The following is a 15,480-nucleotide window of genomic DNA, read 5'->3' on the forward strand; positions in this document are numbered from 1 at the left end:
GCAATTTTTCCATCTATATGCAATTTTCACCATGTTTTCATATGCAGTGACCTGGGAATGCCACCTGGATTCCTTAAGAAAGACCTGGGGGTATAAGAGAACAGCCAACACAGCAGAAATTCCAACTCAAACCATTCCATGATTCCCTGAGCCAGGAAGGGTTAAGGGTTCTTTTCCATTGCAGAGGTGAGGCTGGAGATGTTGGAAGGGTGGGTTCTGTTATTGAGGACAGTGACACCACTCACACTGCTAACAATTCCTTGGGAATTACAACAAGGCAGCACTCAACTGCTTGAATGACTGAGGTTAAAATCTCCCAGCTGGAACAACTGAGTGACAGGTTAAATGAGGGAAAAGCGAAACTATCAGGATCCTGACAGGGTTTCAGTGATTCCATAAGGGAAGGGCTGCTCCCAGGTCACCCAGGAATGGGAAGGAGGGTGTCAGTGGAGGAGCTGAAGGGCTCTGACTGGCATTTGGAAGGGCAGTACCGAGCTGATGTTCTCCTGGTTACGCCGCACTCGCTCCATCTCCGGCGTCACCGGGGTCGCGGTGCCCGTCCCTAAACCCTCCTTGTACAACACCTGCGAGGGACGAGACAGCGCCCACAAAAACCCCTCAGCACAGGCACAACCACCACGGCTGACCCTTCCCTGGGTTATGCTCAGCGTTAGATCACCTCTTAATTCACTTCACACTGGATCCAGAGGCAAATATTAAGGAAGAGGCTGATGGGGGATTATTCTGTAAATAGGTGATTGGAGGGAAGAGAAGATAAAGGGTCGAGATAAACATGGGGAGAAACACCACGTTAAATTCGGTTCTGGTTGGTGTGGAAAGGTGTGAATCCCCCAAAAGCACAAACAGGTGGGATATCAATGAGTTAAGACACTGCCAGGGCAAAGCCAGGACTAAACCCCTGCGGGAGGAGGAGTGTTAGGGGGTTACAGAGCAGGATTATAACAACAGCCGTTGTTACAAGTCCCGGGGCCGGTACCGAGCTAATGTGCTCCTGCGTGCGTTTGACTCGCTCTATCTCGGGGGTCACGGGCGTGGGGGTGCCCGTGCCCAGCTCCTCCTTGTACAACACCTGCAGGACACAAGGGCACAGAGTCACGGCATCACTGAGGCTGGAAAACACTTCCAAGGTCATGGAGTCTCCCCTGTGATCATTCCCCACCTTGTCCCCCAGCCCAGAGCACTGAGTGTCACGGCCAGGCCTTCTCTGGACACCTCCAGGGTGGGCACCCCAAACCTCCCTGGGCAGCCCCTGCCAGTGCCTGACCACCCTTTCCATGAGAAATTCCTCCTGATGTCCAACCTGAGCCTCCCCTGGCACAGCCTGAGGCCGTTCCCTCTCCTCCTGTCCCTTGTTCCCTGGGAGCAGAGCCCGACCCCCCCCCGGCTCCCCCCTCCTGTTGCAGAGATCACGACTTCCACAAGAGCTGCCCTGGGACAGAGAATTTCCCTGGGATCACATGGAAATAGTGCCCAGTTTCTGTCCCTCACTGTCTGTACAAGCCCAGCCACCAGCTCAGCAAAGTGCTCTGACTTCAGTGTGTTCAAGCACCTCAAACACTTCAAGGACAAATATCCTCCTGACCCGAGGTTTTGCTTTTCACCTGAGTTCAGGAACTATAACAGTATTATTTTTCAGGCACTCAGCATTTCTGGAGTCTCTTTGATGGTGTTAATCTTTTATAACCATGTTTAATCCACAAATACTTAATTGTGGGCTTCATTCATCTTGATTTCTGTGCCCGTTTGTTTGCAACAGCACTGCTTTACTGTGGGTTAGATCTCTAGTAAGGAAAACAACTCTAGTTGTGAGAGGAAAACTCTCAACTAAGGATAACTGTTATCCCTCATGTTATTAAGTTTGATTTCAAAAAGATTGTATTTTTTTGTGGAGGGAGTTGTATAGGAGAAACCTGGGTTGGTTTAAACCCCAACCACATAGAAATACATGACAAATGCATTCAGGGCTCTTCCTGCAAGTAGTAAAATACTTGCAACAAAACAAGGTAAGTAAAAAAAAAAAAACCAGCAACTTTCAGTGCTTGATATAATTGAAACAATGAAAAAAAAAAAACAACCAAAAATAAAGTAATCTCAGCAAGGGAAAATGAAACTATGTAAAAGGTTGGGAAAAAAACTGAGAAAAGAACTCAGTTGTGCAAAAATGAGCTGGGAAGCACATTGTTGTGGCTGTTAAAATCTACACTTAGATAAGGGAACAGCCAGGTTTTGTTTTCCCTTATTTTGTGACTGTAAAGAAGCTCCATTTGGGTTTTTTCCACAAAGTTCTCCCTACCTGATCCATTTTTTTCAGACTAATTACAACACAACCTGGGTAATTTTTGCTCCTACTTGTCTGTTTAGAAAAGGCCACAGAATTAATGCAGGAAGTGACCGACTGTGATCGAACTCAGGGATTTAAACTCCCTGCTGTTCAACCCAAGGATTTGGGAGACTCTTCCCAACCCTAAAACCAACAGCCAGGAGCAAAGGCTGGAGTTGGAGCTGTGGGTGGTGTGGAGGGGGCACAGACAGGGCCATACCGAGCTGATGTGCTTCTGGGTCTCCTTGACGCGCTTCACCTCCGGCAGGTCGGGAATGGGGGTTCCCTTCCCAATGCTCTCCTTGTACTTGATCTGCAGAGGCACAGACAGCAAAAAGGGGTTACACTGAAGCACTAAATGGATTCATTATGGATACAGAAAGAAAATTTTTCTTTCCTGAGCTCGTGGAGAGTGAGAATTTAAAGGATCTCGTGGGTTTGAACTGGTAAAGGATTCCCATCGCCTTGCCAAGAAATCTGGGACAAGGCAACTTCAGCTGCTGAGTCGCTGGGAATGGCACTGGAAGGGTTTTATAAAACCAGCTGGAACCCCATTCCATTTGGTCTTTCTACCAGTGAAAGGAGAATTTGGGCTGTGCAAGAATCCCTCGTGTTCAGCCAAGGTGAGAGTCCTCACCCAACATCTCAGTGCTCTCTGCGTCTCTGCCTGGGCACAGCAAGGGAAAATGCACCTCACAACAACATATTGAACACATTCTGCATCAACAAATTGGCTGAAATGTTAGTATTTTAGACCAAAGTGACACCAGCATTCCAAAAAAGCAGAGAAGAGATTTATGAGTTTGGAAAGAGAAGGACTATGTATAATTATTCCAATTTTAGAGTGCTGCAGCTTTTGATATCATGTAAAAGCTTGACAAGAGAAGCTTTCCTGAGGCTGGGGGCACTTGTTGGCCCTGGCAGCTCCACAGACAAGCACAAGACACGAACAGAAAACTGGATCCAGGGGGTCCTGAGCAGTGGCACCAGGAGCAGCTGGACACAAGTGACCACTGGGGGACCCCCAGGTCAAAACTGGGTCACCCTCCTGGAGGACCTGGATCTGGGACAGAGGTGACAAAGCTGGGAGGGTTGGTTGATCCAGCCAAGGGTTGTGCTGCATCCAGAGGGACAGGGATGGAGAAAGGGGCTGAGAGGCACCTCAGGAGGCTCCACAGGGGGGAATTCAAGGTCCTGTAATGGGGAGGAACAGCCCCAGGCTGGGAATAACTGGCTGGGAAGCAGCTTTGCAGAGAAGGATCCTGAGGACCCTCACGGCAAAGGCCAAGGTCCTTCCATCCCAACCCATTGATTCCATGGGCTTATGATTCAGGAGGGCACTCCCAGCAGGCCAGGGTGGGTGATCCTGCCCCTCCACTCAGTGAGGCTGCAACTGGAGTTGTGTGTCCAGCTCTGGGCTCCCCAGACATGGAGTGACTGGAGAAGCCAAAAAGATGAGTAGGAGACAGGATCACCTCAGACATGAGAAGAGGCTCAGAGAGCTGAGACTCTTCAGTTTGGAGAGGATGTTCAGGGGGAACTTCTCAATCTGTAGAAATGCCCAGTGAGAAGGAATAAAGGGGAGGGAGCTGCTCTTTTTAGGAGCTGTCAGTGACAGGACAAAAAAATAAAACAAACCAAACAGAAAAAAACCAAAACCCTCCCCCCCCCAAAAAAAAAACAAAAAAAGAACCCAAAAACCACACAAGCAAAAAACCTAAAACAAACCAACAATTCCTGAAAAAAACCAAAAAATCCTAAACAAACAAAACAAATAAACAAATAAAACAAACAAAAAAATCAACCAAAAAAAACCAACAACAACAAAAAAACCCCAAAAAAACCCCCAAAAAACCAAAAAAAAAACCAACCAAAAAAAAAACAAACCACCACCAGAAAATTCAGTCTGATCACAGTAAAACACTTTTGAACTGTGAGATGGTCACACAGACACTGGAACAAAATTGTCTGGAGAGGTTGTGGAATCTTCATCCTGTGGGATACTCAAAACCCATCTCATCCAAGCAACCTCCAGACCCTGCTGGAGCAACAGATGTTCTCAACAGGTCCCTTCCAACCTAAATGATTCTTTGATTCTGTCCAAACAACCTTTGGGGTGAGATTAAAATGCTGGCAAGAGCTCTCGTGGTTTAGAAATGGGTTGTAAGTAAGAAACTGAGTGTTAATCATTAGAAAGATGACAGTTAAAGTAAAAAGGAGAGGCAAAAACTTGAAGAAAGTCACCCTCAGCTGGGTGGGGTTATTGCCAAACCACTGTTAGCAACATGAGAAGAAAAAAAAATAGAAAAAGAAATATTATTTCAAGAGGAATTAGCAGTGGTAGAGGATTAAAAATCAATTCTTTTGTACCGAGCTGATATTATCCTGGGTTTGTTTAACTCTCTGCATCTCTGGTGTCTTTTCAATAGTGGTTCCAGTTCCAATATCTTCTTTATACAAAATCTTAATATTTAGAATGAAGACAACAAGGTTAAGCATCCAAAACACAACATTCTTGCTCCTAAGAGAGTGAACTGGGGCACAAAGGACCAGCTCCAGTCACTGCCTGTTGCCTCGCTGAAGTCTGAGCACCATTTGGGGGGAAAAAAGGGGCTGATCGTTTATATTTGATGCATTTTAAGTAGAATATCATTGATATAATAAATCAAATATATTTCAGTAGAACATCTGAGAAACCTGGGCTAGTGGAAGGTGCCCCTGCAGGGGGTGGGGCGAGATGGGCTTGAAGGTCCCTTCCAACACAAACCATTCCTTAATTCTATGATCCAAACATTTGTGGGCCAATTTTAGGATTGAAAATTGTAATTTGCTCTAATTTGTTTTCCACAAATGTTTTCCCCTTCGTTGTGTGCTTTAATAATGGTGCTGGAGGCAAAGTTCTACAACAGACTTGAGGAACTTCACAGCAACATGGAATGGGAAACAAGTCAGGCAGACAGTGCACGAGGGGCCACAGGACAAAAATGCACTTACAGGGTAACAGGACAAAAGAAAAGGAATACTAATTAATTACTAATGAATGCTAATTAATTACAGGAGTGACTGTTTCACTATATCACAGCTACGTATGCGAAAAAGTCCAATCAGGGCACTCCATAAAAAAAACAGGTGGTAAAAACACTCCATAAACCCCAACTAAATCTACTGGACCTGGAAGAGGAGAGCCAAAACCAGTTATTTTATCCAGCATTAAACTGGATTTCTGGGGACAGCTGAGGACACAAAGTGACCCTACCGAGCTGAAGTTCTTCTGGTTCTCTTTCACCCGCAGCATCTCCGGGGTGTCTTGGACAACTGTGACTTTTCCTTTGCTGTTCTGAAGGTCTGACTGGTACTGGAGCTGTTGGAAAAGTTCAAGTAAAATGTCAAATGTTGACTCCATCCCATAAACCTTTACTTGTAGAGTTTTCTTTGAAGCTGAGAAAAAAAAATAATTTTTGTATTTCTGTACTTACTATGCTGAAGTTCTTTTGGTTCTCCCGGACTCGCTGCATTTCTGGGGTGTCTGCCACAGGCACATAGTGTGACATGCTCTTCTCTGCCTCTTCCTTGTATTTTTTCTAACAGAAAATCCCAAATACATTAAAACAGAAACCACAGAAGCAGTGATAAGCTGGCATTATTTATTGCTGCATGATGCCCATCATTATGAAGATGTGAGTACTCCTCTGCCTGCTGTAAACTGAGATTATGCCTCTGTGTAATTAATTTAAATATTAGGTTATTAAGGAGTGGAAAATTAAGCTAAATCCACGCAGAAAAGAATTAGCTTTGGTATTGCAGAGTATTACACAGCATTAAAATCAATTAATTTGATTATTGAAATGGAATTTCAGAGTAAGATGCCACATCACAGCTCTAGAGAGATTTGCTTCCTGGTGTAACCTGAAAGGTGTCAGAGGTGGTTATTTAGGTGCCCAAATTAGTATTTTGTGGCCAATGAACAGTGATTAGGTCGCTTCACTCGAGATACCTGGCTGGAAAGGTTCTTGACCTGGTGGGCATGAATAATCTCTGGAGTATCAACAACACTGGTGTAGTTGGCTTTCTCCATTTCTGCCAATTGTTTGTATTTGATCTGTCGGGCAAAGCTCAGGTTTAGGTGCCTCAATCATCACTGCACAACAACTTGCACTGGGTTTAAGCACAAAGAACTGAGGTTTCCTTTAAGAAGAGCCCAGGTGAGAGCTCAGGGTCCCCCCACACACCTGGCTGGCGATGTCCGTGGCGTTCTTGGCCCGCACGAAATCCGGGGTCTCCAGAGCCAGCTCTGTCAGGCCTTTTCCTCGGATTTCTAACTCCAAGGCTTTTTTGTACTCTTTCTGCGGGGCAAGACAGGGAATAGATCATGGCAAGGGGAAGGAAATACCTTCAGCAACTTTCATGAGCACACCTCAGAACAGGAACACTACCAATATCAACTCACAGTTCAATCCAGTCACTTCAGGGTGCACTTCATGACTTAGATCCTGGCTTAGTCCCTTGACTGACTTAGGCAATGGACTAATGACCTAAATGAGTCCCTGGACTGATCTGACTATTGATCCCAGCACCTGTTTCCCACCTGAATTCTCAGCAGTGACTGCAAAGCCACAAAAGAGCTCCCATTTTGATCCTTAGTCACCCACTCATGTTCTTTTTATCACTCTACTCGGGAGTTTCTAGGGAATGACAAAGTTCATTCCTCCCTCAGTGGGAGGGTAGATTTAGATGGGATATTGGGAAGGAATTCCTGGTTGGGAGGGTGGGCAGGCCCTGTCCCAGGTTGCCCAGAGAAGCTGTGGCTGCCCCTGGATCCCTGGAAGTGTCCAAGGCCAGGTTGGACAGGGTTTGGAGCTGATCTAGTAGAAGTTATTCCTTTCCATGGCAGCTGGAGGATGTTCCATCCACTCAGGAATTTTCCAAAGAGCTCTGACATACCTCATTGAGGATCTGAGTTGCATTCTTGGCTCTCAACATCTCTGGAGTCTCCTCCAGGGCTGTCAGTCCTTTCCCCTTGACACCTTCCTCCAGATCCTTCTTGTACTCTTTCTGCAGGAGAAGAAGGAGAAAACCTGCAAATCCAGGCTAAAGGGAGCTCTGCACTCTACCACTTAATAATATATAAATAAATAATGATAAAAAATAATGAATAATAATAATAATTAAAAGAATGAAAGTAAAAAGAATCACAAAAGCTCCAAAATAAAAAAAACAGATGTGGAAAACAAGAAGGAGGGAATAAAGCACAGAGTTGCTGGTACCTCACTGGCTATTTTGGTTGCATATTTGACATGTAACAGGGATGGTGTGACCTCCAGGCCAGTCAGGTTCCTGCCCTTCATGGACTCCTCAAAGTCCTTCTTGTATTCTTTCTAATGAAAGCAAGAAGGGGGGGAAAAAAAAAGCAAAATAGCAAGTGTTTATCACAGCATTTTTAATGATGTGAAAAACTACTGGGAGGATGGAGCAGGAATTAGCATTAATGACACCATTTGAGGGCACCTAAAGCAATAAATCCTATTTTCACCGAAGGTTATGAAACAGCTCATTGCTTTTCAATGGAAATATGACCAGATCCTGCCTTTATTTTTTTATTTTTCTACTTATTTGTCTGTGCAGAGAAAATACTTAAAGGAATCACTCCAACACAATGTCTTATATGGCCCTATAAAGATATATGGCCAAGCCTCCATCTGTGCCAGAACAAGATTATACTTCAAATAAACCCAACAAAACTGCTCAGGGAAATGGAGTGACAGGTCTGGGACAGCAGAGACACACAGGGAATAAAGGGCTTCCTCAAAAATGGAGGTTTGAGGTGAAAAAATAACCAGGGCACTTTCTGTGGGCTGTGATAACCAACACACACTGTATTTTTTTTTTGTAAAGTTTAAGGGAAATGTATTTCATGTTACATTTCTTCCTCAAAGACTTGTTTAAGCTTCATTTACTGAGAGCTTCTTGCTAAAAAAAAAAACAGATAAAAACCCACTTTACTGTGACACAGGAAAGCTTCAGTGGCATTTCATAACCAGTGTAAAGAAATCTGATGGAACTGTAATTTTTCAGTCTCTCAGCATGCACAGGATGTAGGTATAACTGCCTATTAAATGTCTATTAAAGTTTAACTATAAAAAAATAAATTGCAGGATTTTTTTTGACCATCAGTACTGATTTTGACTGTACCTCGCTCTGCATGAGCTGGGACTCCTTTGCTGTGAGGTATGTTGGAGTCTCAAAGTCCAACATGGGTTTTCCTTTTTCCTTCTCATACTTTTCCCTGTATTTCACCTGAGAAGAAAAGACAAAAAGTCACCCTCCTAAATAATCCAAGATCCAATTCACTGACTAATATCTGCTCACTGACAACAGTTCTGTGGTAAAAAATTAATGCTTAATACTGTTTACCTTCCTGAAAAGTCTATTACTGACCATCAAATTTCAAATTTGGTGCCCAGGAAGGAAAATGTCCACAAAGTTGAAGATATTCTTCCTATAAATTACATTACCCAGCCTTTAGGGCATCAACTGTTGAATGAGATGTCACTGAGTCAGAGCCTGATCCCAAAAAGTAGTGACTTAAAATTTAATTTTAATCATTTTCTTACAGTCCTTTGTTATGTGGCCTTTTTGCTCTTCCATGCCTTGAAAATCCCTGGAAGTGTCCAAGGCCAGGTTGGAGCAACCTGGGCTAGTGGAAGGTGTTCCCTGTCCATGGCAGGGGGTGGGACTGGATGGGTTTTCATGTCCCTTCCAACCCAAAAAATCCTGGAATTCCATTCCATGCCATAACCACGGTCCTTTGTGTCCTACCAGCAATTTTCCTCTTGCTCTACAGCCAATAAATACTTGGAATAGAGAGGATTAGAGATCAAATCAGAGTTTGAATTTCTCTGGAATGATTCACCATTTTATTGCAGAGGGGAAAACCAGACACATTTAATCGTTGTTTGGGTTAAAACAATTTTGGATGCAGAAAAGGAATGGCAGAGGTCTCCTTGCACTTGAATAATTAAAGCAGTTGAAAATACAGCTGTGAACAACAACCCTGATTCCTCCAGTTTCCAGTTTTTCTGTGATTTCCAGGTCATTTTTCTATAGGAAAATCCCCCTGATAAATGTATTATTCACTGTAAAAAATCCATGCACAGCAGGGGTGAGGAACTGAGACTGACTGTGGAATGAAGGTATTTTTCTGTATATTTTCTGTGTTCTACTTGCAAATGTGCAGATATTTCTCATGAGGCAGCGTTGGTAAAGCAGAGAGGTATTGTTAGAGACTGGAGAGAATTTCCTGGGAGGATTTCAGGGATGGATATTTTTTGGGATAAGGACAAACACACGACCAACTTACGTGGCTCTGGAGTTCTGATGCCTCCCTGAGATGAACCTGCTCAAGATTATCTGGCACCACATGGTAGTGACCCTTACTCTTCTCATATTGCTTCTTGTACTGGTACTGAAGGGAAGGTGTCAAAAATCATCTCAATAAAAAAAAAATCCCTCAGAAAATTTACTTCTCAGGTCCAATCAAAGCAACACTTCAATGGAACATCAAAGAGAAATTAGAAATACAAGAAGCAAAACAAAAAGCAAGAAGTTTAGAAGTGATTTTGGAAACTGGGAGTTAAAGGTGTGGGTTATTTTTTTTGGGGGTTGTAACAAAGATTTTGTCAAAACCATTAAAAAAAAAGAAAAAGGAAAGAGAAAACACAGCAGATAAAAGAAAAGGCTGTACCAAGATATGCTTTTTGCCTTTTCTCAGTAAAATTCTCAATTATTTTGTTAGGCATAATCATGGAGGTTTATAACAGGGGGATATTAAACAAACATGAAAAGATAAAAAACCAGAAAAAATTAAAGAATTTAAATATATTAATCAGTAAAGAAAAAAAAAAGGCATTTGTTAGTGTAGTGCAACCAGTTAAAATGGGATAAAGAATCAATCCACTAAAAATTATCAGAGGATTTGAAAGATTTCCCTTCCCAGAGGACAAAAGTGGTGAAGCTGCTGGTTAACGAGGAACTAATAATTAGGAGGTGGAGGAAGAGATCACTACCAGGTGACGTCCCATGGGAACAACACAGGGAGGAGCTGTTACAGGAGGAGTTAGCAGAGGGAATTCCATGTGGGATTGGGAATTAGGGGTGAGTTAGGGGTCTTACTGCGCTGGCGAGCTGGCTCGTGCTCAGCACGTGGTTCATGATCAGCGACTGCGACATGTCCGTGACGGGCTTGTGGAGCTTCTTCAGGTCAGCTTTGTACTTCACCTGCACGTCAGGGGGGACAAACCACCTCACAAAACTGGGCTGGGGGGTGTTTTAGTAACACCAAGAGGGTTTCTGGCAAAGAAATCTGAACTTCCCCCCCTCAGGGCAAAGCACAACCCCCCCGTACCTCACTGGCCATGTTGTGGGCGTCCTTCATGGTCTTGTAGATTTTGGCCTCCTTTAGGTCATACTTTGGCTTCTTACCCAACTCTTTGGAAAAGTTCTCCTTGTATTTCACCTAAATGGAAACAACCAGGGGTTACAACTGCTCTTGAGGACTCGCTTGTTTGGTGCAGAAGGCAAAGAGGCTCTGCTTCAATGGGGCTGCTGGGGAGAAGAACAGAAATGTAAAAACCTGAAGGCACCCAGTGGAATAAAGGTTATAGCAAAGAAAACCTGACATGGAAAGAAAATCTACATCTGTGTTTACAAAATACCACTTGAATGAAAAACTGCATCTCCTCGGTGTAAAAACAGAAGAGCCGAGAGAATTGTGGTGCCAAAACAGAGCCAAATCCTGGCCCTGGGACAGGAAGAATTTTTCACTTGATGAGAACTGGCCATTGACTAAAGACATTTCACAAAGAGATGAAAAGAGAGGTATAATAAGAGTATAGCATAAAACAATTATATATATAAAATATATATTATATTTTATATAATATAATAATATAAGATGATATAATGTAAGAGGATATAATATAATATAATATAATATAATACGAGGATATATAAGGGTGTTTAAAAGAACTTTTTACATATTTCTTGGAGAAATAAGAGCTTTAAAAGACATAAGAGCACCGAAGATGTCAATACATCAAATACTTTTCGATATGTTATTATACAAACAGTGTGTTCTGGCTGAATAAGAGACGAATGACACCAATGATCACAGGACAGGGACACAATTAATTACCAGGAATTAGATTATACAAAAGGTTTAGTAACACTTCCAAGCCACAGCAGCAGTAGACAGGTAATGAGAGCCATAATAATCCAGCAGATGCAGGCTGGAGGCAGAGAAATGTTGACAAGAATGAGAATTTTTTAACCCCCAAAAATTGCAGAATTGAAAGCAAGCATGACAGACAGACAAAATCCAACTAAAAAAACCCAACTGGATAAACAAACAGGACATAAAGAAGGACATAAGAAGTTTATGAGAAGAGATAGCCAAGAGAAAACAAAATAGTTGAAGATATTCCAGTTATTCTTTGCTCCCTCACTGCCTCTACAGCAGCTTATTTTCTCTCAGAACTAAAATAATCTCAGCAAAGAATGTTTAAAAGACCCAAAGAACTGGTCAGCACTGGGACAAGAGCATGGAAAAGGAGGATCTCAGCACTGAGTGGGAATAAACTTAATTTCTTCTTTTTCTTGTAATTCAGTGGTTCAATTAAAGAATCCCTGGCTCTGTTGAAGAGATCCATGGTTTTCCTGACACTCAAACGTGCCACAGATACATGCAGCAGATATGGAAAAACCAAAATCCCCCTTTTTTTCACTTGGAAATACATGTGTAACACTGAAATGGCACAGACCTGCTGCTGCCACTTCAACAGCTGCAGCCCAGGCTCACTTTCTTATTTTACAAAGGTTTTGAGGTGGGAAGAAGGATAAGTAATGATGTGCCTTCCAAGCCCTCCCAGGCTCTGGGATTGACTCAGTCACACACTATTTTTCCACTATGAAATTCCAGCACAGTGTAAACAGGCTGTTTACATTTATAAATAAATTAGAATTTTAAATTTCCTTTAAAATTTACATAAAGTTTAAACAAAGTTTTAATAGAGGTTTGAAAGTTAAAATGAAGTTCTAGTGACTGTTCACTGAAAATTTCCAGCACCATCACTCAGATTTGTCATACACATATATTTCCTTTTTTTTTTTGCACACTTTCAGAAAATAACACCTCAAGTTTTAGGTGTTTTGGCGTGAAAAAGATGAGTTTTCACTCATCTGGAAGCTCCAAAGCCATTTTGAAGGGCACAATAACGTTTCAACAAAGTGATGCTTCAGAATTGCAAGATGATAAGCAAGCAAGAGACAGGTGCACAACAATGGCATTGATGCCACTTAAATAAAATTATCTTACATGGCTACTGAGCATATTGGCTTTCTTAAAGGTTCTCATCCAGGGGGTGTCATAGGATGCAGCTCCGTGGCCCCTCATGTGTTGTTTGAGATACTCAGCCTACAATCAGCAGCAAGAAAGCAAGGTCAGAAAGGCACAATTCCAGCATTAAGGCATGAAAGAGGGAGAAAGAACCAAGCTCTGAGGTCCTGGCACGAGATTATTTTGAAGACATGGGGTGGAAAGCGGTTGCAAGAAAGCGAGTGTCCATTCAAAGGATGGGTAATAAGAGTTGGGTCAAAGAGGGATTTCTTGTAAAGCCAATAAATATCCAGAAGAGCTGTAAAAGAACATGGCAAACACTTCAGCTTTAGCATTTAAAAAAAAAATAAATCTTCTCACAACACCATTTTAAGAAGATTTTATACCTCCATTAATGCCATTTAGTAAATCAGTAGAAATGTTCATCGAACAAAGAAATACCTGCTCGTATTTAATTTTTACTTTATTTTTTTTCCTTTTCCCTTAATCTAGAAATAATTTCAGTTATAATAGTGACATTATAAGTTAATATTACGTCTCATTTCTCTCACTGTTCCAAAGTTTCCCCCACTTTTTAATTAATTCCTCCTTACCTGGCTGGTGAGTTTGGACACCTCCTTGGCCAGTTCAATGTCTGGCCGTCCCAGCATGGTCACCCCCACTCCAGCTGCTCCACGCTTTTTGTACTCAATCTAACAGGGAAAATAAAGATACAGTTGGCATTCCCTTTGAATTATTCTACTGACACTGGTTTAGTAGGAAAATTAACACCTAGGAATTACAGAGAAGACTTAAACCCCACTTACATTACTGATTAACTTGGCAGCCTGAGTTGCTTTCTTAATGTCTGGTCGATCTGCTATCGGTGTGTAGTGGAGCTTTGACTTGGCATCCTTCTTGTATTCAATCTAATCCATGAAAACAGGCAAAGAAAAGGAAATTCCTGAGGATTATCCATAAGGAATATACCAGTGAAGGACACAGCAACATTGCTGAGAAAGTATATGGGTTTATTTTTGAAATAATTTCACAAGGAAGGGATTTGGGAATTTATTTTTGCAAGTTTTCTACAAATGAAGAAATAAATATTGGAAATTCTGTCTGTATTTGAGAGAATGAAAAAATTATTAGATGTGATTTGCATCACATTACTTTAAATCCCACCATGTGATCAAGTACAAATCCTTCATTTCAGTGTAATTTTATATTTGTAAATATAGGTACTTTAATCTTTCAGATAAAAGTAAAGATACAACCATTCAGATAAAAGAAAAATAAAATTTTTCAAAATTACACCAAAACATGGAGGCTGGGAGGGAATTCAGAAATACAGAAATTTGGTTTTTTTATTGAATTTGCTTATAAAACCTACTTAATTAACGGAAAGAAAAGGCAAACTCACTGTACTCTGGTTTTTGGCAACTTCCATGGCATGTTTCACTTCAGGAGGCTCCAGCATGACAGAATAATTAGATTTGCCTTTCTCCTTCACAAACTTCTTCTTATAGTTTGTCTGTTAAGAGCAAAAAGGGCCACGTGTGATTTGGCAATTTCACAGGGAGGGAAACGCCACCAAAACTTGGAAATAACCCCCCAAAACTGCTGAGAAGGGCTCAGGTGGAGTCTCCTCATTCCCAAAGTGTGTGGTCACCACAGTTTGGTCACCACAATCTGCAGTTTAGATCTCAAAGGTGGTTATTTGGAGACGATGATGTGAGTCTGAACCCACCTCACTGACGTTCTTGGTCACCTCCTTCACGTGCGCCGTGTCCCGCGTCTCGGGCAGGGTCGTGAAAGAGCCGTGGGGGAGCTGCTTCTTGCTGTGCTCTTTGTACTTGTTCTGAAAGCACAGCACAAAAAGAGGTGAGAAACAGCAATTCAAGGATTAAATTAAACTAAAAGGAGCAAATAACTGCTGGTGTTTTACCTCAGAGACAAGAGAGCTGACATTCTTGGCCAGGAGGATCTGAGGTGTGTCTGGGACCACATGGTACGTTCCCCGGGCTTTGTTGTGCTTCTCTTTGTATTTTATCTACCAGGAAGGAAAGATCTGATTTTAAGCCATGTTTATCTTGTCTTGTGGCAGATTAAAAAGTAATTATTATAGTCGTGTCTGCTTGCTAGTGCAAAACTTAGCAGAAAATCCCATATTTTAATATATTCCAAAATAAATTCATGTTAGTCTATACATTCCTAGAGCTCTCACTTGGAATTTTATGGATATAGCAAATATTAATATCTTGATAGTAATTATTAAAGATACTTTGTGTTATGCCCGATTTATAGCTGCAGCTTTTTTTGTTGTTTTCTCCAGATATTTCCATTTCAATACCAGGAATGCAGAGATATCTGGGTGGAAGGTCTGGAGTGTTCAGGCAACGTTAACTTTGGATATTAATTTAATATTGTGTGACATTTACAAGACCAAATTTATTCAAATTTTGTGGATTTGTTAATGAAATAAACAAGTCAATTCAAATAATGGAGTGAGACTGAGAACAACTGTTCCAAGCTTCACTGTTATTCCAACCATATTCCCAATAAAACAGTTAATGTAATAAATAAAGTCCTAACAAAGAACTTTACTTACTTAGAGAGGAAAAGTGAGTTCAGTACTTACATCACTGGCTAAAATGGCATTATTTAAGGCCAACACTGTGTTTTTATCATCAGTGACAGAGATTTTGCACCCCTTCAGGAATTCCCGGTCCAGTTTGTATTCATACTGCAGGGAATAAAAAATAAAAAA

General features: G+C 41.8%; 1 protein-coding gene across 50 annotated transcripts in view; it reads right to left on the bottom strand.

The window, feature by feature from the left end:
• The window catches only part of NEB (nebulin), a 101,075-nt gene that overhangs the window by 11,253 nt on the left and 74,342 nt on the right, over positions 1-15,480 (bottom strand). For 22 of the 50 annotated variants that reach the window (XM_051810129.1, XM_051810123.1, XM_051810138.1 and 19 more), the window contains 21 exons: positions 15,352-15,456; positions 14,659-14,763; positions 14,461-14,571; positions 14,134-14,244; positions 13,538-13,639; positions 13,325-13,423; positions 12,711-12,809; positions 10,743-10,853; positions 10,511-10,615; positions 9,699-9,803; positions 8,531-8,635; positions 7,606-7,716; positions 7,283-7,393; positions 6,571-6,684; positions 6,336-6,440; positions 5,818-5,922; positions 5,598-5,702; positions 4,712-4,804; positions 2,562-2,654; positions 998-1,090; positions 492-584 (listed from right to left, as the gene is read on the bottom strand). In XM_051810129.1, coding sequence (XP_051666089.1) covers positions 492-584; positions 998-1,090; positions 2,562-2,654; positions 4,712-4,804; positions 5,598-5,702; positions 5,818-5,922; positions 6,336-6,440; positions 6,571-6,684; positions 7,283-7,393; positions 7,606-7,716; positions 8,531-8,635; positions 9,699-9,803; positions 10,511-10,615; positions 10,743-10,853; positions 12,711-12,809; positions 13,325-13,423; positions 13,538-13,639; positions 14,134-14,244; positions 14,461-14,571; positions 14,659-14,763; positions 15,352-15,456 — 2,181 coding nt within the window. The remainder of the gene's footprint in view (positions 1-491; positions 585-997; positions 1,091-2,561; positions 2,655-4,711; positions 4,805-5,597; positions 5,703-5,817; positions 5,923-6,335; positions 6,441-6,570; positions 6,685-7,282; positions 7,394-7,605; positions 7,717-8,530; positions 8,636-9,698; positions 9,804-10,510; positions 10,616-10,742; positions 10,854-12,710; positions 12,810-13,324; positions 13,424-13,537; positions 13,640-14,133; positions 14,245-14,460; positions 14,572-14,658; positions 14,764-15,351; positions 15,457-15,480) is intronic. The other 28 variants (XM_051810141.1, XM_051810121.1, XM_051810117.1 and 25 more) reach the window with 13 other exon arrangements.

Source organism: Manacus candei, unplaced genomic scaffold (genome assembly GCF_025592945.1).
Source record: "Manacus candei isolate 608988 ecotype Guabito, Panama unplaced genomic scaffold, ASM2559294v1 h1tg000077l, whole genome shotgun sequence".
Taxonomy (NCBI): domain Eukaryota; kingdom Metazoa; phylum Chordata; class Aves; order Passeriformes; family Pipridae; genus Manacus; species Manacus candei.